The 23,393-nt window shown below is 34.6% G+C and overlaps 3 protein-coding genes across 4 annotated transcripts; 2 read left to right on the plus strand and 1 right to left on the minus strand.

The window, feature by feature from the left end:
- The first annotated feature begins 147 nt into the window (after positions 1–147).
- Positions 148–3,100, plus strand: LOC120250667 (RING-H2 finger protein ATL74-like). Its single transcript, XM_039259497.1, has 3 exons — positions 148–420; positions 533–1,141; positions 2,766–3,100. Exons 1-2 carry the CDS (start codon positions 372–374, stop codon positions 1,117–1,119), a joined length of 636 nt encoding a protein of 211 aa, XP_039115431.1. The 5' UTR covers positions 148–371; the 3' UTR covers positions 1,120–1,141; positions 2,766–3,100.
- A 1,640-nt stretch (positions 3,101–4,740) lies between these two features.
- LOC120283733 (probable chalcone--flavonone isomerase 3) lies at positions 4,741–6,259 on the minus strand. 2 transcript variants are annotated; one of them, XM_039290459.1, is made up of 5 exons: positions 6,103–6,259; positions 5,901–5,993; positions 5,645–5,800; positions 5,117–5,343; positions 4,741–5,017 (listed from the first exon to the last, which is right to left on the minus strand). In XM_039290459.1, coding segments are annotated over exons 1-5 (639 nt in total). In that variant the 5' UTR covers positions 6,104–6,259; the 3' UTR covers positions 4,741–4,855. The 2 variants fall into 2 exon arrangements, with proteins under 2 accessions (XP_039146393.1, XP_039146392.1); XM_039290458.1 differs by having other exon boundaries at positions 5,645–5,821.
- Positions 6,260–19,631: 13,372 nt separating this feature from the next.
- LOC120249701 (E3 ubiquitin-protein ligase HUWE1-like) lies at positions 19,632–23,313 on the plus strand. The gene is made up of 2 exons (XM_039258300.1): positions 19,632–22,649; positions 22,728–23,313. The coding sequence occupies exons 1-2, from the start codon at positions 20,597–20,599 to the stop codon at positions 23,108–23,110; spliced, it is 2,436 nt and encodes an 811-aa protein (XP_039114234.1). The 5' UTR covers positions 19,632–20,596; the 3' UTR covers positions 23,111–23,313.
- The last annotated feature ends 80 nt before the right edge of the window (positions 23,314–23,393 follow it).

Consider the following 23,393-nt stretch of genomic DNA (forward strand, 5'->3'; position numbering starts at 1 on the left):
TGGTGGGGTCCTCTCTCTCTCTCTCTCAAAAACAAGTGGCCATCATTGCCAGACACGTCACCCTCACTGTGATAACCATGACAAAAACTTCCGAAAGGCTGAGCGCAAAATATCAGAGCATCTCATATTATGTGTTAAGAGAGCATTATGTTTAGTTTAGCTAACATACAATCAGAGCAAGAATGATTAGGTGGGATCTACCCCCTTTTGTTTCCCTTCCCTTTTCTTTTGTCCCTTGAACCCAAAAACTCATATCCATTAATAATAAAACCTAAAAAACAAAAGAAAAAACATCATAAACTTCCTCCTATTTCCTCTTTTTTCATGCTTCCTTCAACCCAAAAAGTACCTCTTACTCTTACCACCTCCAAATGATTCCGTTCATCACCGGTGACATGCTCCGGCAAGACGACTTCCCAGGTAATAATTATTACTAACAATATAATAATAATAATAATATACGTTATTGATAAATAATAAAATAAAATAAATAAATATTGAGTAAGAGCTTTTGTTTGTTTTGTTTTATCAGGCACAGAACAAATGCGGCGACTGCTACTCGGCAAGGCGGCAGAAACACCGGCAGCATCCATAAACGGGAACAGAACACATGACGGCGCCGGCGTCGGCGGCAACGACGCCAACTTCGACACGAACATGGTCATCATCTTAGCAGCGCTGTTGTGCGCGCTGATATGCGCTCTGGGGCTCAACTCCATCGTGCGTTGCGCGCTAAGGTGTGGCCGGAGAATAGCGTTTGAGACGCCGGAGGAGACTGCAGCGAGGTTGGCTGGAACTGGACTTAAGAAGAGAGCATTGAGACAGATTCCGGTGGCCGTGTATGGACCGGAGGCCGGAATACTGGCCACTGATTGTCCTATTTGTCTCGGAGAGTTCGCCGACGGTGAGAAGGTGAGAGTGTTGCCAAAGTGTAACCATGGATTTCATGTGCGTTGCATTGATACTTGGCTTAGTTCGCACTCTTCTTGTCCGACTTGCCGCCATTCGCTGCTTGATCGGACGGCGGTGGAGGGGCCGCCGGAGACTGGTGGGGATGCGCCGGTTCCGGTGACTTCGCCGGAGGATTATGTGGTGGTAGATGTTAGGAGCAGCAGCTGACCTTGCATGGATCATTTGGAAGGTATTGATTTTTCTAATTTTTTTTTTAATTAGTTTTTTTTTTCTTTTTCATTTGCTTGGTGTATATTGGAGTGATCTTCTTCTTGCTTTATTTTTATTTTTTATTTTGACTGTATATTTCTTACTTGAGAGCTGTGAATTAGATGAAGGATTTTTAATTTTATTTGCGCTTGCTTGTTTGCAATCTGAAAACGAGGTAGTTTTTTAAAGTGCAAATTAATTTGCTCACTTCTCTCTAGTTGTCTCTCTCTCTCCTTTTTGTTTATTATTTTTTTTAAAGAAAATGTCTGGCTTATTAAATTTTGTACTTAATTTTAGAACCTTGATTTTTTCAAAAAAGATTTATTTTAAAGAGAAGCACATATCTTATGATTTTCCCTCTTACTTTTTTTATTTGTTTTAATAATTTTTTTTGAATGTTTATTTCAAAGACGAACCAGTGGATCATACACGGTGGATTTGTGTAAACCTACTGTCCTTTTCTTTTCTATAATTATTTCTTTTCCATATTTTTATATATTTTTATTTTTTTAAATTTCTGCCAAACTTTCAAGAACTAAACCATTTAATAGAATATATTAATTGGATTCTAGCACCCGTTTTTTTTTTTAAAAAAAAAATAAATATCCTGAAATCATTGACTTAAAGATGAACAAAATAAGTAGGAGTACCTCAGAAGTTGGCAAACTTTTACAGAATTTCTAATCATTAACCTTTTGAAAAAAAATCATCATATCACTCCACACATACAAACTGGATGCTATTTTTTTTAAAATTTATTTATTTATTTATTTTTAATTTTTAAGATTTTGAAGATACAATTTAGATCAAGATAACATTAACAAAGATAAGAATTATGACCTTGCAACAACCACATTTAAAGTGAGTGTCAACTTTGTCACTCTCCAACTGCTCCACGTCTTTGGCTTAAATTCTTTGGTTTGGTCTTCATCTAACCTTGCGTTTTACCAAACTCTTTTAAATTCAAATTTAAAAACCAGCCGATGACAGTGCTTTTATCTTCGATTTTTTTTTTTAAAAAAAAATTATATATTTGAGAATTTCGAATTTTTTTTTAATGATATAGTTGAGAATGTGGGATGAATTTGATGATTTGTTATTATTGTAAAAAGAAAAAATATTAATATTAACACTAAAACTGTAATGGTCAAGTGGGGTAAATTTTTTAGGAGGTGTTCAATTTCAATTTTGTTTTATCGGATGGTTAATCAAGAGATCTTATTTTTTGATGATGTAGATGTCAGAAATTTTGTCATAATATATATGACATATTATCTGTCCAATTGATAATTTTATCTTATTTACTGATTGAAAATTTTTAACATAATATCATAAAAAAGAAACCAAATTCTCTCGGTTGATCAACCCAATGAAATAAAATTAAAATTCAAAATTAAAATTTTGATATCAAAATAAAGAAAATCATAGTTTGATATTTTATTAAAAAAAAATTCCAATCCAGTGATAGTCCGATTAATTTCACTAATTTTTTTTTTTTGAGATTTGATTTTTTTAAATATTAAAGTATGATTAAAAATTTAGAATATTTATTGTAAGAAAAAAAGAAAAACAGTCTTGATGATGAATTTATGATTTGGAAGCAGAATTGGTTGAGAAATTTTGGGGAATGTGGTCCAAAATTGCAAAGCAAGGACATGAAGATGCCTTAAATTGTGCAACCAGATGAGTAGACATTAGACAAGATGGGGGGCCATGAACATACATACGGTTCTTCTCAAATTTGTTTTTTCAATCAATGCAAATGTCTGATTGGCCATGCTCTGAATTGAAAAGACCAAGAAGCACTCAAGTCTATGGGGTCTTTTCAACTTATCTGCTTTATGTGATGCTCTCTACTACCAACCTACAACCGAATCACTCTGCTATTACCAATCTCCATCTAGTTTTTAAAATGTATGATTTCTTTTATTGGGTTTCACATGAGTGTTGTTCTTAGTTCTTACAGGTTATATGAAAGCTCAATATATATATATATATATATATATATATATATATATATATATAATAACAAGCCTTGTGAGGTTTATGATGGAAGTGAAAGTTGAGGGCTGATAGGCCGGAAGCCCATAGCTCACTAATAACCTTATTTACTTTTTCATCCTGTAATTTATTTTTTTTTTAATTTTGATAATAGGTGACAAATATTTAATAGTGAGAGTCATGCACATGCACAGATATGAAGTACATCCACAAGCTTAATAGTATCATACTCTCACTTTGCGAAAGTTTTGATCCCATGTTTCTCTGGAATGAGGCCAATAGATCAAGAAGGTATTGGTTTTAACTTGATTCAAATTGATTTAGTTTATATATATATATATATATATATATATATATATATATATATAACTGCGGGCCAGTTTTTAAAGAAATAAAAATACACTTTGCCTGTGAACATAGGTCAAATTGACTTACCATGCAATTTTCTTCTCTTTTCTGTTTGTTTCTTTTTGTTCTTCTGATTAATTATCTGAAGATTTTTTTTTTTTTGTTGGTTAATCAGAAAGCAAACAGAGAAGATAAAAAAGGGTGGAGGGACCAAGATAACTCCAATGATACCTTTCTCTAGTTATCCTCAATATCTATTTTTGCGTGCACTTTGATACTTTTCTTTTTATATATCTATTGTTTTCTTTTGCTTATTTACTTTACTAAAAGAAAAAAAAAAGAACATTATTGAAACTGAAATACTCTTTTCTTCTAAGTTTTACAAAGTACCACTACACATTATGGTTATTGGGAGCATAAAAAGGGGGCATGAGGAATTTAGAGTTCATGACATCGAATAGAATCTTTAATTAGGCTTTGCCTTTAGTTGCCCAATGGCACACATATTGTTTTCTTTTCCTAGTTGATGTAGCCCCACAATGAGAGAAAGCTTAATTTCTTCACTCTCTATTAATTGATCCAATTTACTCCTCTAACTGGCTCAAGTACTTGTTTGGTTAATAGAAACATACTACTTACTATATATATCATCAAACCCACAAGTGAGCATTGAGTTCGTCACCATGACACTATGACACACACCCATATATATTAATATTTAAAATATAATTTATTTTTTTCAAAACTCACTTCATGAATATATATATATATATATAGATTGGTGATGAATGATGATCCTGACTAATGATAAGCATTTCTTAGGAAAGTAAAGTAAAATTCACTTTTAATAATTTCCAAATTAATCTCTCAAGCTTAACTCTTCCAAATGATGTACGTATACATTACATCAAAAGATTCAAAACTAGAATTAGGTAATAAATATTATTTCCAAAAAAAAAAAATGCAATATTTCTGTCCATTTTGAAACATCTCCTACCTAAACACCCTTAGTGGCCGTTTGCTTTGTTGTGAATGAAGTTTGCTTGTACTAAGTAATGCATGTCCGTTCATGTCAACTCACTAGGCCCTCAATTGATGGTATCAAGAATCTTATCAATCTTTAAGCACCATTATTGGCCTTAGCTAAACCCCTTTTGTGAGAAAAGACATGATAAAAAAATAAGAAAAAACAAAACAGATTCACGCTCTCTTTTTGTTGCAAATGTCAACTTTCAAGCAATATCAATGCATTCACTGATAATTGTCATCCAATACAATATACCAATTAAGGAACAAACCATGCAAATAAGCACTTATTTAATCACTTAATAACATCCACTAATTATTAATTAGACAGCAATTCTCCAAATTTATGACCCAAGCTTTTAATTGTAGTTGGAGAGACAGCTCTAGTTCCACCCAAGTACCATTTTTGTATCATCTCAACAACATTCCCATTCTCCACCTTGATCTTCACCTCCTCTTTGCCTTGAGTTGCAAATGAAATCTAGAAGGAAAAACCATAATTAAATTAAGTTCAAGTTCATTAATTAATTAACTAATAGAATTATAATTAATATAAGTTTTAGATAAATAATAGACTCGCCTCAGCTGTTGGAGAGGATGTGGGGAAATGGAAGGTAATGACGGAGGCCTTGTGGAAATATTTTGTTTGGAAAAACTCAGTGAGCTTCTCCAAGGCTTCTTCTTCCTTTTCTTCATACTTATCAATGGCTGCCAACCTATCTCTAATGGCACTCTCTAATTGCACTCCATATTGAGATCCTTTTATCTCTTTTATCACCACTACTCTGAAGAACTTCTCCACTGGAGCTGCACCCCAAAAAATAATAATAACAATTAGAATTTACAGCGGTTATGTTTGATATTTTAGACATATTATTGTACTGTTTTTTTATATTAGGAAACTAGTAAGAGAAAAGGTCCACAAAATTCCACGTCAAATGATTTAACCAATATATATCTGTACATACAGTGAAGTGCCGCATACGCAAATTAACTGTTATTATCATCATTGTTATTTTGGTATTTTTAACAAAAAAAAATATATATATATATATATATATGGATTATTTTGATCATGAATATTCATGAAATAGAAGATGTTCATCACCTGAAACAAGTGCATCAAAGAAGGCATCATCTTCAGAGAGTTCATTCTCCTTCTTGTCCTTCCAGTTCACCAAATGATTAACTACTTCTTTTTCCAAGTAAATTCCAATTGCGTTGTACTTAATCTGAAGAAAATGGATCTCAATGTCTGTGATTCCTGAAACACGTACACCAATAGCTAGCAAGATGATTTCTTTATACCATTCAAGAATCTAAAGGGTAAAATTATATAATTATTCAATCAGAAATTAACTCACCATGACCCATGAGAGCTAAAGGCTTATTATTAGTATTTGTGATAATCTCGGTAGGGAAAGAAACATCATCCACCATAACCATCTCAGATCCCACTGTTCACACAAACAATGGCATATTCATGCAAACATAGATTAATAAATTAAAACCATACATATATAGATTCATGAAAAGAAAGAGAGAATATAGAAGAGAAACACTTACTGATGAGCAGAGAATTATAATAGCTAGAGAGCTAGATTGGAGAACAAATTAAGAGATGAGAAGCAAAAAGGTGATGCCAAGAGAACTTAATAGATTTTTTTTTTGAGTGGAAGGTGGGTGCAGGTTAGTTAATGAAAGGAAGAGAGGTAGTTGAGCACACGGCCTTATGCCAACCTACCTCCCAATTCTACTAGTCTAGTCTTCTGTTTAATTTGGTGGTTGGTAAATATTATGCACAGAGACTGAGACTTCATACACAGGCTTCATTCAATGCTTGTTTATGCCCAAGACTTTTAGTCAGTCAACTCGGCATTGCATTGGTATCTTTGTAAATAAATTAGCTAACAAAGCAAAAACATGAAAGACATGCATGTGGGACTAATATAAGGGCAAACATTCTTATTGTTTGTGGGACTTGTAGTGTTGGACATTGAAGGAGATACTTGTGTCGTATGGTTTGTCATTCTTGGTATTTTATCAGTCTTCCTCGGCCCCTTCTCTGCCCATTTGAGCTTGTGTATTTCCTGTTGGAAATAAAGTGGAGAAGAAGACAAACTTATTATCAAAAAAGGTCAGTGATATAAAGTGGAATTAAAACTGATAAGTTTTTTCATTGCTATCAACCTTGATGGATACATGCTTATATAAAAAACAACATCTCTGTGTGAAGAGATATGATTAATAACTAATAGACAGTTATAATAACTGACAATATAACTAATGCACCCTTTCATAACAATGCCACATAATCAATCTTAGATTAAGGTCTTCAACCAATACCCATATGTCATATGGTGTAGTAAATTCATCAATCTTTAACACACCCCCTTGATGAATAATTTATGACACCAATCAAAGAACGAAAGAGAGTGAATTTCTGAACTCCAAGTGCCTTAGTAAACATGTCAGCTTTTTGATCTTCAGTGCTACAGAACTTCAGAATAACCTTGCCATTAGATATGAGTTCACGAATAAAATGATACCTGATATCTATGTGCTTGGTACGGCCATACAAAGTAGGATTCTTTGCTATTGAAATTGTTGATTTGTTATCACAGAATATCTGTATAGCATCTCCAATATCTTGACCCATATCTGATATTAACCTTTGAAGCCAAATAGCTTGACAAGCTGAGGCAGTAACAGCAATGTATTCTGCCTCAGTTGTGGATAGAGCCATCACATGTTGTTTCTTAGAACTCCAAGTGATCGTTGTTGATCCCAGAATGAAAACACTGCCTGATGTGCTCTTCCTATCCTCCATTGAACCAGCCCAGTCACTATCAGAGAAACCAATCAAATTGAAAACAGAAACATGCTCATACCAGAGTCCAAAGTCTAGTGTTCCAGAGATGTATCGAAGTATTCTCTTGGCCACACTGAAATGGAACTTAGTCGGGTTACTCATATATCTGGACACCATGCCCACTGAATAAGCAAGGTCAGGTCTTGTATTAACCAAATAAATCAATCCTCCTACCAGCCTCCTATAAGTATGCACATCTATTGTACCATTGTCATCCTGCATCTGCATCTTCTCATTAGTATTCAAAGGAGCTAGTGTGAGTTTTATTGCATTGTGTCATCTGAAATCGTTGAAGCAAGACCTCTGCATACTTCTTCTGATTTATGAAAATGCCATCATTACTCTGATTGACCTCCAACCCAAGAAAATAATAGAGAACACCAAGGTCACTCATCTCAAATGTGCTTTTCATACCTGCCTTAAAATCATCAATTAAAGATTGTGAAGATCCCATATATATAATATCATCAACATAAAGGCAAATTAATATCACTTCATTGTTCTTCTCCTCTTTTTATAGAGAGTTGGCTCAATCTCACTGCGATCATAACCATTCTGAATGAAGTAGGTGTCAATCTTGCTATACCAAGCTCTTGGGGCTTGTTTCAATCCATACAAAGCCTTCTTCAATCGATATACTTTATTCTCACTACCTTTAACTATGAAACCTTCTGGTTGATCAACAAAAACCTCTTCTTTCAACTCCCCATTCAAAAAGGCTGACTTAACATCTAAATGATAGATAATCCATTTATTTTGTGCTGCAATTGAAATGAAAACTCTAACTGTTTCAAACCTGGCTATTGGAGAGTATGAATCATCAAAATCAATGCCCTGTATCTGCGAGTAGCCCTTAGCAACCAGTCGTGCTTTGAACCTCTGAATTGTGCCATCTGAATGCAACTTTGTCTTGTACACTCATTTCAAACCAATAACTTGTTTTCCTTCTGGTAAATCAACCAAATCCCAAGTTAAATTTTTCTGAATAGCTGCAATTTCATCTTCCATAGCAATCTTCCATTCCTTTTTCACTACTGCCTCATGAAATGAAACTGGATCAGTAGTAGTTAGAGCAAAGGAACAAGATTCATAGAAATCCCGCAAGTTTCTGACTTTAAGTGGTGAAGTTTCACTCATTGGAGAAGAGCATGTAGAATTTGGTTCAACTTCAGTTGGTGCAAGTTCATATGCATTGGAAGTTGTATTTGCACTAGTAGTTGCACTATGTGTTTCACTTGGATTTGCACTGTCTTCAGATAAAACATCAAATACAATTTTATTTGTTGTTGTTGTTGTGTCATTGCCCCATGTCCAAGCTGTATCTTCATCAAAAGAAACATTTCTGACCAAGCTTCAAAGGGTGTCATATTTTGAACTGCCTTGGTGGGTGATATGTTCAGTAAATAAACTGATGTTGCAACTGCTTCTGCCCGAAAAGAATGTGGTAATCTTTTCTCCTTCAACATGCTTCGGGCCATCTGAACGATGTCCTATTTCGCCGTTCAACAATGCCATTTTGTTCTGGTGAATAAGGTGTTGTAAGATGCCTCTTAATTCCTTCTTGTTCACAGAAATGCCTGAATTCTTTTGACGTGAACTCTCCTCCCCGATCTGAACGGAGAACTTTTATTGATCTCCCACATTGATTTTCCACCTCAGCCTTGAACTTTTGAAAATAGTCAAATGCTTGAGATTTGTTTGTCAAAAAATAGACCCAACACATAAGTGTAAAATCATAAATTAATAACATGAAATAAAAACTTCCTCCAAGTGACTTTGATTGCATGGGACCACAAATATCTGTGTGCACAAGTTCAAGCTTGCCAGTCGCTCTCCAAGATGCAGTATTTGGAAAAGATTTTCGTGTCTGTTTGCCAAGCAGACAACTTTCACACACATCCAATTGACTGATTTTTGGAAGACCATACACCATGTCCTTCTGTTTCAACACCAACATGCCTTTATTATTCAAATGACCGAACCTTAAATGCCAAAGTGTGGTGTCATCCATCTGTGTTGTAATGAGACTGAGATTTGCCAAGCTTGAAAAATACAAAGGAAACATCCTATTGGCTGTCATAGAAACCTTTATCACATGTTGACCAGTTTTGACTTTAACTATATGACATTCATCATTTGTAAAGGTGACAGAATACCCTTTACTAAGTAGCTGACCCACACTTAGTAAATTGTGTGCAAGTGTGGGTGCATATTGAACATTATGAATCAACATAATATTATGTGGTGAAGTAGAAATGCCCACTGTAACTTCACCTTCAACTTGAATAGATTTATCATCTCCAAGTCTCACCTGTAGCTTTTTGGAATCATCAATCATTTTGAAAAGATCTTTTCTTCCCGTCATGTGGTTAGAACAACCACTATCTATCAACCAAATAGAATCAGAGAGAATTTGAGAGTTAGAATGAACCATAAAAAGATTAATTTCCTTGCTTCCTTCTGTTGTAGCTTTATTGCCTTCTGCAACATGAATTGCCTTATCATTATACCAGCAATCAGATTCAAGATGCCCGAATTTCTTGCAGTTATAACACTGCACATTGCTCTTCAAATTATGTTGATCATATTGTCTTCCTTGACTTGAGTTTCTGCCTCTGCGTCTGCCTCTGCCTCTGCCTCGACTTCTGAAATTAGTGAATCCTCTGCCTCTGCCTCTGCCTCTTCCAAGCATCCTTTCACCTTCTTTAACATTAGACATCTCCATCTTTACTTGAAATGCTTTGCTATCCATCTTTTCAACAGATCTGTTCATTCTTGATTCATGAGCTTGGAGATATCCACTAAGTTCATCAATGGTCAATAGAGTTAAATCCTTGGATTCCTCTATAGCAGCAACAACATAATCAAACTTGGTTGATAAACTCCTTAGAATTTTTGCAACTACTGTCGAATCGGTGATGGTATCACCGAAAACTCTCATTTGATTTATCACCATCATCATGCGAGTGATATACTCTTGCACATTTTCTGAATTTTTCATCTGCATTGTTTCAAAATCTTGCCGTAGAGATTGAAGTTTAACTGTGATTACCTTTGAAGTTCCTTGAAATTCTTTCTGTAGAATGACCCATGCTTGATGTGAAGTTTTTGCAGCAACAATCCTTGAGAAAACTGCTTCACTCACAGCCTGCTGAAGTGAAAATAGAGCTTTTGAATCTCTTTTTCTATTTTTCTTCAACTTCACTTCTTCATCCTCCTCTTTATAGCCTTTGTCTACCAACTCCTAGAGATCTTGAGAAAGAAATAAAGTCTTCATCTTGATACTCCAAAAGTCATAATTTTCTCCCTTGAATATTGGAAGAGTAGGTTGAGCAACAGTCATAGAAACACCATTGGAAGCCATAGAGTTTCTTCAAACAACCTGTCGCTTTGATACCACAATGTTGGAAATAAAGTGGAGATAGAAAAAGACAAACTTATTATCAAAAAAGGTCATTGATATAAAGTGGAATTAAAACTGATAAGTTTTTTCATTGCTATCAACCTTGATGGATACATGCTTATATAGAAAACAACATCTCTGTGTGAAGAGACATGATTAATAACTAATAGACAGTTATAATAACTGACAATATAACTAATACACCCTTTCATAACAATGCCACATAATCAATTTTAGATTAAGGTCTTCAACCAATACCCATTTGCCATATGGTGTAGTAAATTCATCAATCTTTAACATTTCCAAGCTCCTCACTTTACTTGGTATTTCCAGCAACAACATCCTCCGCTTCTCCAGCCTTATGCATGTAACTTTAAACAAGCACATTAATTAGAAAAACAATCTATTATTATTATTATTATTATTATTATTATTATTATTATTATTATTATTATTATTATTAAGTTATTATATTAAACTGCAGAGATTTAATTATATTGGTGTTGTGTTACCACTCACTAGAATCTTCTTCCTAAACACTCTACACTTCCTCCCTTCAGGCATGTTTCACATGGCTTTTAACACACATTCTCTGCAGTAAACTTTTCCACAAACCTGCCATAGATATAATTCTCTTGAAAAATTAGAAAGATGATTGTGAATTATGATGATATGCAAGAATCAAATATATATATCCTTTTCTATTACCAAGCATCTATGCCGAAAAAAATATATGTAAGTGTTGCACAGCTGAGCATATATATATTGGAATGAGGAATCCCTGGCCTTGTTCTCCCTCCTTGTTGTGCATATGGACTCACAATTGCATCTTCAAACATTCCGGCCACTACTCTCCACCACTATCATCAATGGCTTATTCTTATTCATTTTCATTCTATTAATTCTGACTGAAACTCTATAGTTCATCTCATCTTGATCAATATGCTGAAAGCTCTCTCTAGTTCCTTGAAACCCTTTGGAGAAATCAAGGCTAGGTGAATTCCTTAAATTCTCTCTTATTGCATCATGCTTAATTGGTTTTCCTCCACATCATAGACACATGATCATTCTGAAAGCTTGCTAGATCCTTAAAAGAAAGAATGACGGAGTCGTCGGGAATGCCATAGTAGATGTCTTCAAGCTCTTGTCTTGCCATTGCTAGCTAGGGTTTCTCTATCTCCCATATAAAGAATGAAAGAGAAGAGAACAAGAGAAGTGTTATATATATATATATATATATATATATATATATATATGGAAAAAGATCATCTAGATAAGTCCCTAGATTTCAAATCTAAATATGTTTTAAATCTAAGCCGTTGGATCATCATCCGATGGTTGATTGTTTATATAAACATTGTACATTTTTTTTTACTGATTATGATCACTGTAGAATACTGTAGAACACGGTTTTTACTGTTCATAAGAGCCTTTAGATTACCATCCGAAGACTACTATGGATATCTCTAGATTTAAAATCTAAGGACACCCCTAGATGATGGGTCCTCTGTATATATATAGGGTTTTGCTTGCTAACGCCTCACTTATAGTTATATATATATATTTATATACATGCATGCATGCACCCAGGGGCGGAACCAAGGGGGGGCTAGCAGGGGCTGAAGCCCCCCCTCGGCGCTGGACAAAATACTTTTTAAACAATATAAGATTTTGTGGTTTTCGATTTTTCTATACTTAATTTCATGTAAAATACAATATTTGGACATATGTAAGTATGGAGTGTGGGTGTGCTTGAGTGGTTAGTGGGTTTACCCATAAGGTTTGGGATCTTTTGATCCACCCAAGTTCAAATCCCACTTGGTGCATTTTTTTCACATTTTATTTTTTAATTTAAAAATTACTATTATTTCAAAATTTTAATAAAATAAATCTTATATACAAATTTTGCATTTTTTCCATATTTTATTTTTAAATTTAAAAATTACTATTATTTCAAAATTTTAATAAAATAAATCTTATATACAAATTTTTAGTAATTTAAAAAAAGTTTGAATTGATCATGAGCCATATATATATGTTAGAGTGAAACAACAAAAGTTTTTTTTATAAACAATAGTTTGGTTGTTTGTAGTGAGGAGGGATCAATTTTACCATATTTTTAAAAAAATATATATAAACTTGAGATGTATTTTTTTATTAGTTGAATTATTGAAAAATCTCATATATTTTTCTATCGGTAATAACAAAAATTTTTAAATTATACTTTTATATTTTTTTAATATGTATATTCAAATTTTTGGTTATATTAAGACATTATTCTTCATTTAAAAATAATTATTTTTGTTTTAGAATATTTTTTTTACTTTTTGCTTTTGAGCTCAGACCTCTACCATCAAGTCCTGGTTCCGTCCCTGCATGCACCTTAATTAATTAGCTAGCTATAGCTATGATCATGAAGTCAATATAATTAATTAAACATTTAAACTTCAATGACATGTTCCGGAGCTCCCAAGGAGAAGATTAATGAGACCGGGCTGAGATGAGGACAAGGACTTGGCCGGTCACAAGAGCTAGCATTTGCCATTTGATATTTTCTTGGCACTTGTCATGCATTTGCTAGATTGTGACAAATGTTTGAATTGTATAAATGGTCGAAGTTGCTCCCAAGCTTGTGCTTGATGTGATGTCTGAATTAATGAAGATGACCACTTTTGAGTTCCATTTTTTTTTCCTATCATTTTTAAAAATTTAATAGGTGATATATATTTTTTGATTTATGTGGACAAACTATATATGTTTCAGTACAAGTGATTTATTATTATTTTTAAATAAATCATATATTAAGGATGTGTATACATGCAAAATGCAAATGTAAATTTAATGACATTTTTATCTTTATTTTACTCAAATTGAGATTTATATCCATCTCCTCAAAGAAACGTGAATAATTTAAAAAAAAATGTTGATCGATCAAATGGTGATTGGAATGGATAAATTATAAATTAATTAAATAAAAAATTAAGTGGTTCCTGGAGTAATCCACAAAGTACATAAAAGAAAAAAAAAGGATGGAAATGAATATATATAAATGAAAGAAATAGTAGGATCATGTTGGGTTAAAGGAGATCAAGCTAGTTTCTTAAAATTTTTTATATAGTATTATGATTTTTTTTGCATTATCTACTAATAAAAATGATAATTTAAATTTATTTATTTTATAGCTGTGTTGATAAGTGTTAAATTAGTTTTTGTTAAGATTTGAACAAACCGAATAAAGCCTTTGATTTTTGTTTTACAGAAAGAAAAAAAAACTTGAAATGTGTTTTATTAGAGAAATACAAAAGTTAATAAAATAAATCACAAATTTTTAAGGAACCATAAAATCTAATTAAAAGTTTAAGTTGATTAAAGAAAAGTATTATACTATTATTAAATTGAACTAGGTAGGGCTGATAAAGATTATTATAGGTATAATCACCAAAATAATCCCTGTACTTTTCTCTCTCTTCTTTTTTGGTCCTTCTACTCAGAAATGCTCCCGACTAGTCCCTCTACTTTTGAAAATGTGCCCACTTAGTTAAAAATGCTCCCAATCAATCCCTCTACTTTTAAAAATGTGCCCACTTAGAGGGACTAAGTGGGCACATTTCTAAAATTAGAGGGACTGGTTAGGAGCATTTTTAACTAAGTGGGCACATTTTCAAAAGTAGAGGGACTAGTCGGGAGCATTTCTGAGTAGAGGGATCAAAAAGGAAGAGAGAGAAAAGTAGAGGGACCAACTAGGGTATTATACCATTATTATACATCCACATTTCAATAACAATGATAAATTACATACCTAACATAATTAAATTGCATGAGCCAAAATCACTTAGTTCGAATGGTTAGCGATACTTAACTAACAGATGATGTATAACCCACACTCATGTGCCATTGATATAGGCGCTTTTCACTTTTTTTTTTCAACCAAAATAATAATAATAATAATAATAATAATAATAATAATAAATAAATAAATTGCATGAATAACATACTAATAAAGAACATAATAATGTCACCCCACGAATTATGTGCCTGTCTAGATTGAAAAGGACCCATCCAACATGCAGCTGACTATGTCTTTTGAAGACAAACGTTTTGGTTGGTCTCAGTAAACAAATAATTAAATAAATTTCAATAACTAATGAACAACGCCTACATGAGATGGATTTATTTCTTATTCATTATTTTAAAATATTATTATAATTATTATTGTTATTATTATATTAAATCAATTTTATTTGCCATGGTGTGTATATATACATATATAAATATATATCACGTGTATAGTAAAATAATACAATGAAAATTCTAGTTTATGCTAATTTTACCATAAAAAACCAGAGTAATATGAAAATTGTATACTTTTCAGGCCGTTGAATAATCTAAAGAGTCCAAGATTGAAGAACCCGAGCTTAGTTTGATTATTTTATAAATAAATAAAGCTTTATATTTCTAATTGTTATATATATATATATATCAGCTCTAAAATAAAATGTGGGTTTTATTATTAAGATAAATAAATCATATTAATTAATTAATACAAAAGTGACAGCTTTCATCATTAAAGAAAATTCTTGGGTAGAATCGGTCCACAATCGAGTCAGTCTATTTTGTTGTATATATATATATATATATATATATATGAGAAGAGATAACATAAGAAGAAAAGTCACAATAGGTTGCTAACAGAAGAGGAGGGGAGCCGGGAATCTGAAGTGCAACTTGCTCTTAACTCTTTGCTTAAGCAGGAAGAGCTCTACATTGGAAACAACGCTCTAGGGTTAAGTGGATCAAGGAGGGCGATGAGAATACAAAATTTTTTCACGCTTTCGCAAATGGAAGACGGAACAAGAATTTTATCCCTAGAATTAGGGATGGAAACCATTTTGCGGAAGGATCTGATGAGATTGGCCGAGTGTTTGCGGATCACTTTCGCGCTTATTTCGGATCACAATAGGATTTTCGTTTTAAGTTTTCCTGGGCCACCCTCCTTAGAAATAAGCCCCGTGTTGATTTTTCTTCTTTTGAGGCTCCTTTCTCTAGGGAGGAAATTAAGAGAGCAACTTTTGAATTAGGAGCGGACAAGGCTCCTGGTCCTGATGGTTTCCCTCTTTCCTTCTTTCAAAAATTTTGGAATGTTGTAGAGCATGACATTGTCTCTCTCTGTGAGGGATTCCACGAAGGCACTGTCAACTTGGAGAGGATCAACTGGGCATGTATTGCTTTGATCCCTAAGCATGGTAACCCGGATGGACCAGTAGATTTTAGGCCGATAAGTCTTATTAATTCATCTCTTAAGATCCTGTCGAAGATTTTATTGTCCCGCTTGAGCAAGGTCATTGACTCTCTTATCGACATTTCACAGTCGGCCTTCATTAAAGGTCGTTGCATCCTTGACAATATTGCCACAGCGGAAGAGCTTATTTTCAGTCTGCATAAGAGAAGATTACCTGGTCATATCATTAAGGTTGACTTTGCTAAAGCTTTTGACATGGTTAATTGGGATTTCTTGTTGGAGCTCTTGGGTGCTTTTGGATTTGGGTCGAGATGGATCAGCTGGGTCAAATCGATCTTAATCTCATCGAAGGCTAACTTTTTGATTAATGGTTCTCCAAAGGGTTATGTGAGGTATCTCAGGGGTCTTAGACAAGGTGACCCTCTTTCCCCTCTCCTTTTTGCTTTAGTCTCGGAATTGCTAAACTTAATGTTCAACCATGCGCTAGAATCTGGAGTTTTGGTTGGGGTCCCATTAGGATATTTGGAGAAAATGTGGCACCTTCAGTTTGCTGATGACTTGCTAATCTTAACGGCTGGAGGTATTGAAGACTTACGGATCATCAAGCTAATTCTCTATCTCTTTGAAGGCATGTCAGGATTAGCTATTAATTTTCATAAGACTTGCATCTTCTCGACTTCTATGGGTCAACCTCCGGAGAATTATATGGCTCAAACCCTCAATTGCTCTAAAGGTACTCTCCCTGTAATTTATCTGGGAGAAGGCCTAGGAGACAGGATTGGATTTCCTTGATAGAGAAAATTAGAGCTAAATTAACAACCTGGAAGTCCAAATTCCTTTCTTTAGGCGACAGACTAACTTTGGTTAATTACGTCCTCTCAGTCGATCCCGTCTTCTCTGGATGTCTATCTTCAAGCTCCCTAGTCTGGGTTGTCAAAGCTATCGATGAATCGGGGAGTGATTTCTTGTGGTCAGGCCTTGACTTAGATCATCCAAAAGTTAGGCTTGTGAGCTGGAAACGTCTTTGTAGACCCCGTGAGTTTGGTGGTTGGGGAATCTTAGATTTGGAAGATTTTTAACTTAGCTCTTCTAGGAAAATGGTGGTGGAAAATCTCATCTGGTATTCCTTGGTGTGGTGATAAAGTTATCCGTTTCAACTACTATCAAAACTCCTCCACTTGGAACCTTTACTTCCACCCTCCTCAAAGAAAATCTTTCTTCTGGAATGGACTTAGTAATTGCATTTTGCGTTCGAGGGGCATGTTTAACGCCGTGTATCTTTGATGGCTCGCCACTCTCTTTTGGTTCGATAGGGTGGATCAATGGTTGTGCCCCCATGCACCTTTGGCGAGTACTAATTTAGAGATTCTCATCAACCCTTCGGTACCACGAGAGAACTTGAAGGGGTCGATGGTGTCTCGATCGGTTCCCCTAGCAATCTCGAAATTGCTTTCAATGCCAACATTGGTAATCTTCATCTTGGGCCCAATGATTCTAAAAAATGGTGTTTAACGGCTAATGGTACCTTCTCAGTTAAATCCTTTTATGGGTTTCTCCGACATGGTGGTACCTTATGTGGGACTACCACCACAATCTGGAAAAGTATTTGCCCTAAAAAAGTGATTCTTTTCAATTGGTTGGCTTGGGATCATAGCATTTTGACCATGGACAAACTGGCTTGCAGAAGGTGCAATAAGATGCCTACTACCACTTGTGTTCTCTGCCATGCTGAGATTGAATCGGCTGAACATTTACTTATCAGCTGTCACATGGCATTGCGGATTTGGACTTTCTTCACACATGTTTTCAAGCTCCCTGACCCACCACAGTCCCTGCATGCCTTGTGGGGGCAGTGGAGATCCCGTCTCTCCTCTCTTGAGAGAGAAATTGGTGACCTCATTAGTAGAGCTATAACCTGGAACATTTGGTTGGAAAGAAATGCACGCATTTTTCATAACTCTTTTTCTGACTATCCTGCTGTGATTGTTAAAATCATTCTCATGATTTTGTCGTGGATTGATGCAGCCCCAGAGGTGAAAAAAGCGCGACTGGAAAACCCAGCTGCTACGGCTAAACGCAGTTTGGATTTCCTTAGACAACACCCAGGTTCAGGCGATGAGTGAGTAGTGGAGGTGGTGGGAGCGAGCCCCGTTTGTTTGCTCGTAGTTGTGTTTTTTTTCTTTTGTTCCCGGAGGCTGTGCCCCCTGGGTTTTGTGTATTGTTGTGTTGTGGTCTGTTTCTGTTGTTCAGGCCTTTGTTGTTGTTGTTTTATCAGTCTTCCACTTCTAGTGGATTGTTTCTGTTGTTTTGTTCTTCCTTTTTAATGCAGGTGGTTTATCCACATTTTCAAAAAAAAAAAGTCACAATAAGTGTTTGAATATTTTGGAGTTCAACGATTAATTATTATTATTTTTAATTTTACAAAAGAAATTATATAAACAAATTGAATTTTTTTTTTACATATTTTTAAAAATAAATCTAATTATTTATTAGGTGTTCATAATACTTGTCCATGTACCATTCATTACTTACGGTGAAATAAGCTTTATTAAAATTATTAAGAAAATTCAATATAAAAAAGTATAAATTAAAATTGTTTAAGGAATTTAAAGTTAAATGTTCCCCACATTCATCAATAATATATATTTATTTCATTAATTTTTTTTAAAATTTTGGAATATTCTATCAAATATACAATTTTGAAGATCAAACAAATTATATTGTTTTTTTCCCTATAGTCCCTATGTTATATTTCAAATCTTATATTTATATTTTAATTTTTTTTTATCAGTTACTTGTGTGAAATATTTGTATTTTACTGAAGAGACAAACATGAACCTCAACTCAAATAGAATAAGAAGATATACATGGATGAGTAACTGCACATTTATGCACGTGGCTCATGTGGCTTCTCCGCATATATATATATATATTAGATATTTTCCTATACATTTTTCTTGCTTCGTATCGGAAATTTTAAAATTTTGTGATGAGTTTTGAGACAATATCATATATAAAATAATATAATTAAACAACTTCTATCATCGAAACTATTTTATATTTTAAATTTTAAAGATGTTAGGGACATTTATTATATAAATAATTAGTTGTAATTTCTATTTTTTAATTATTAATATTATAAATAATATAAATAAAAACTTAAATATTATTAAAAAAAATAAAAATTGGTCCTTCAAACAGATAATGAAAAGGGGGGTTTATATAAAAATAGCTTTTAAATTCTCACACATTTCATCAAGATGGTGATGATGATGATGAAGGAGATAATCAGGGTTCGTTTTGAATGAATCTCGGCACTAAACAAGGAGAACATTTGGAGGAAAAGGCCTCTCCATGCTGAATAATAGAACTAGAAAGAGAGAGAGAGAGAGAGAGAGGAATGAAGAGGAGGAGGATGATGATGATGATTCAGTCAGCCTCTGGTAACCAGGAAGAAACAATGGCAAGAGAGACATCTCCAATTCGCCATTGATTTTTGGCTTTCAAGTGAGTAATCACTTCTATTTTTTCTTAGATTTTCGTTTATTATTATAAAGTTTTAATCTTTCGTTGCTTTCATCTATAATGATATTTCAGATCCATGCCTTTCTACTGGTTTTCGGTTTTTGTTTTTATTTTCATTTTTGACGAAAAAGATTCGATTTTGATTCGTTATTTGAGGTGTAGGTGTATTGTTTTGCTTTGGATTGAGATTATTGTGATGTTTTTCAATGGTTTCGATTGATTTTTAGGTGAATTTTCCCCCAAATTTTATTTGAACCTCTCTGTTGATTGTTTTGAATTTTGCATCAGGAATTAGGTTAATGCCATAAAACAAATGGAGTGTAGATCGTTTGCTCGATCCATACTGATGAATGCTCAATGATGATTTTATTAATTTAAGATCCGGAATTAGGTTGCTTGCATTTTCATAGCTCTGCAATCTGACTCGTTGACTTTTATGTCTTTTGTATATTCTTCTGTGAATTAAGGCAGTTTGATATGGATACTGTTCATAATCAAGATCATATGCTAAAAATTTTTGAGTTCTGTTGGATTAATGTACTTGTTTGATGATGTTTCCATTGAAATTTTTGTTGATCTTCTAGATAAATTAATCACCCTTCTTTTGTGACTATGATTCATTTTTGAAGTCTACCCAGAGTTGAACTTTGGTGAGATATTCTTTGAGCAATCAAGCATGCCTAATCATTTATTTCGTGTTTGGATTGATGGAGAACAGAGGAAAAGAAAGTACTGAAATATAATGAATAGAGAAGCAAAGCGAAAAAATAAACCATTCATGCATGTTCTTTCATTTGATCCTATATGTTCTTTTCTTTCAATTGTGCTTTGACTAGAATTTTATATGCTTGTTTTATTTACCTATCTATCATTTTGCGTCTATCTTGATGAGTAAGTTCTTGTGGATGTTATTTTCATTTGTAAAAATTACGCTATTGATCAGTGTCAAGGCTTTACCATTTAGATTTTCTTTATCTGGTTGTCAGGTTGTTGGACAAAAAAAGCCAATAAAGCAGTAGACATGGCGGTTATCAGAAAGGTCCTCATTGTTCCTGTAAAAACTAGTTACAGAGTGGCTCGTGATCATCCATTTGTTTTGGTCTGGGTGTTTATCATGCTTCTACTGCATAGATATCTCCCTGCAGTATTTGCTTTTCTGGTTTCTTCTTCACCGGTCATCATTTGCACTGCTCTTCTTCTGGGGACAATTTTGATTTATGGTGAGCCAAACATACCTGAGATTGATGAAGAGAAGAAAGATGCAAGGGAAATTTCTTCCCTTAGAGCAAAGAATGCTAGAAATGTGTTTGTTGGGACGAAAGATGACGGCTTCAATGGAAAAGACCATGAGGATCGAGGCCAAGACGGTGATGAAGTAGATAATGATGGCAGGTTTACAGATTCAAGCTCCATGGTCAAGAAAGACAGAAGAATTCTTGATAAGAAGAAAATGCCTAAGGAGGTTGAGCTTCTATATCAAGGAGTTATTGAGAAGAGAGAATTATTGAGAGAGCATGAATATGCTAATGGTGTTTCTACCAAGAGCTGTCGAAAGAAATCTAAGGGCCCTGGGGTGGACATTGATGAACATGACACTTGTTCAGGTTCAGAATCCGACCACGCAGAGGAGGATTCCTCTCATGCTGCTGCATTTGTGGATGGTGTTCTGCCAATTATTGATGAGCTTCATCCGCTGTTAAACTCTGAGCGTCGCAAGTGTGCTCGTAAATCTGCTGACAACTCAGATGCTGTTTTCAGCTCTTCTGATGATGATGATGATGATGATGATGATGAATCAGATGATGTTAGTGCGGATGGTGAAATCCCAGAGGAGGAGGAGGAGGAAGAAGAAGAAGAAGAAGAAGAAGAAGAAGAAGAGGATGGAGGGGGGCCAGATGAGAAAGATGATGGGACTGAAGTGGTGTTAAAATGGACGGCTGATGATCAGAAGAACCTTATGGACCTGGGGTCTTCTGAACTTGAAAGGAATCAGAGGTTGGAGAATTTGATTGCAAAACGTATAGCGAGGAAGAGATTTCAAGCCGAAAGGAATCTAATTGACTTGGAGAGCAATAACATAGATCCTATCATGGAGCAGCTATCCACTCTTCATGTTCAAATTCGGTCTAGACAAAACCCTTTTGATCTTCCATATGGTTCAGAGGAATCAATTGATTTACCTCCAATCCCTGGTTCTGCTCCTTCCATTCTTCTTCCGAGACGGAATCCTTTTGATCTTCCAGAGGATTTTGTAGGCGAGAGCGGTGCTGCAACTCCTGATAGGGCGTATCACCCAGGGTTTGTATCACCAGTTCCACAGAAGGATATCTTCTTCCGAAGGCATGAGAGCTTCTCTGTCGGACCCTCCTCATTTGCAGGTGAGCTTAAACAGGGTATGGGTGTTTCCCGGTTCAGACCCTACTTTGTTGCAGAGAAGATGGATTCAGAGGAGTCAAGGTTTGCCACATTGCAAAAGCAATTAAGTGGAAATGGTGATTCGGAAGCAAGTTCAGCTGCAGGATCTGATTCGGCATCTTCAGTTGTCGATCAAGAGGATGACAAGGAGCTTGTGGAACAGGAAAATCATCAAGAGAGTGTTGTGTTATCGCCCGGCGATCATGTTAGTGAACTTGTTGAAGTGGGAAGTCAAACCTCTGAGGAGGTTGACTCATTGGATGTCCAGCAAGAGCAAAACATGGTCAACATGGATGATGACAATAATATTGCTGCCAATGCTTCTAATGTTACCACGGAAGCTCATCAAGATGTTCATGAAATCGAAGAGGATTTTGATGATTCAAGTTCATCATCTTCCTCAAAAGCCAGTGACAATAAGTTGAAGATGAGCATCACCGGTGAACTATCAGCTACGGCTGAACAAATAAAAGATGATTACCCAGATGCTTCCAGTAATTCTAAGCAATCAGGCATTTTGGGCTCCAATCCTGAGAGCATCAAAGCAGACAAAGTTGATGAAAGTCAAGTCGAAGATCCAGTGTACGACTCTAGCCCATCAGCTATCGAAAAATCTTCATCTAACATTGCATCACTTGAAGAAGATTTGTTTCCTGGAGGTAAGTGGGATTTTGATTCTTAGATTTCTAGACAACAAGGATATTCTTGTCATATGAATTCTTGTTCATTGGCATCAGATGTGCGCATAGAGACCTCAGAGTTTGGTTTGCTCCCGAGATCAGCTGAAGAGAATGTTTCCTCTGAAAATGGAACTCTCTCTTCAAGTCATGAGAACACAACAGAGAATTCAATGCCAAACAATGGAGGCGGTCTATGGGTAGCATCACCAAGTATAAATTTTGTAGAACAAAATGAATCGAGATCAAGAGAGGTATCAATGATCGCTGAGCATGATGTCATAGGAAGGGGATTTCCTGAAGTCGAACCTATTTTACCTTTGATACCTGAGCAAATAGCTGCACGGCTGGCTCGCCATTCAAGTTTGTCTTCAGCAACAGCTGATTCAAGTGAAGATGTTAATATAGATGATAAAGATGCAGGAGTTGGCCGTGGATCATAAGCAGAGTTTTACGTTGTTTTATTTTCACTTCAGTACACACTTTTTTGTAGTACTAGTAGTAGTTTTATATGCATATTTTTTGCAGACCTTCCACCGTCGTTCACATGTAACCGTTTGCAAACTGCGTAGTCTTTTCTTTGTGGAAACAAATGGAATTTATCCTTTTAAATTTACTATACAATAACATCAGAGTTTTGCTTGGAGCTTCAGCATTTTTCAATAAATTTTTTTTTTTCAATTATCTATATCAAGATTTCCTTTCCCCAGTCTGCAAATTTTAATA

The sequence above is a fragment of the Dioscorea cayenensis genome, chromosome 19 (genome assembly GCF_009730915.1).
Source record: "Dioscorea cayenensis subsp. rotundata cultivar TDr96_F1 chromosome 19, TDr96_F1_v2_PseudoChromosome.rev07_lg8_w22 25.fasta, whole genome shotgun sequence".
NCBI lineage: Eukaryota > Viridiplantae > Streptophyta > Magnoliopsida > Dioscoreales > Dioscoreaceae > Dioscorea > Dioscorea cayenensis.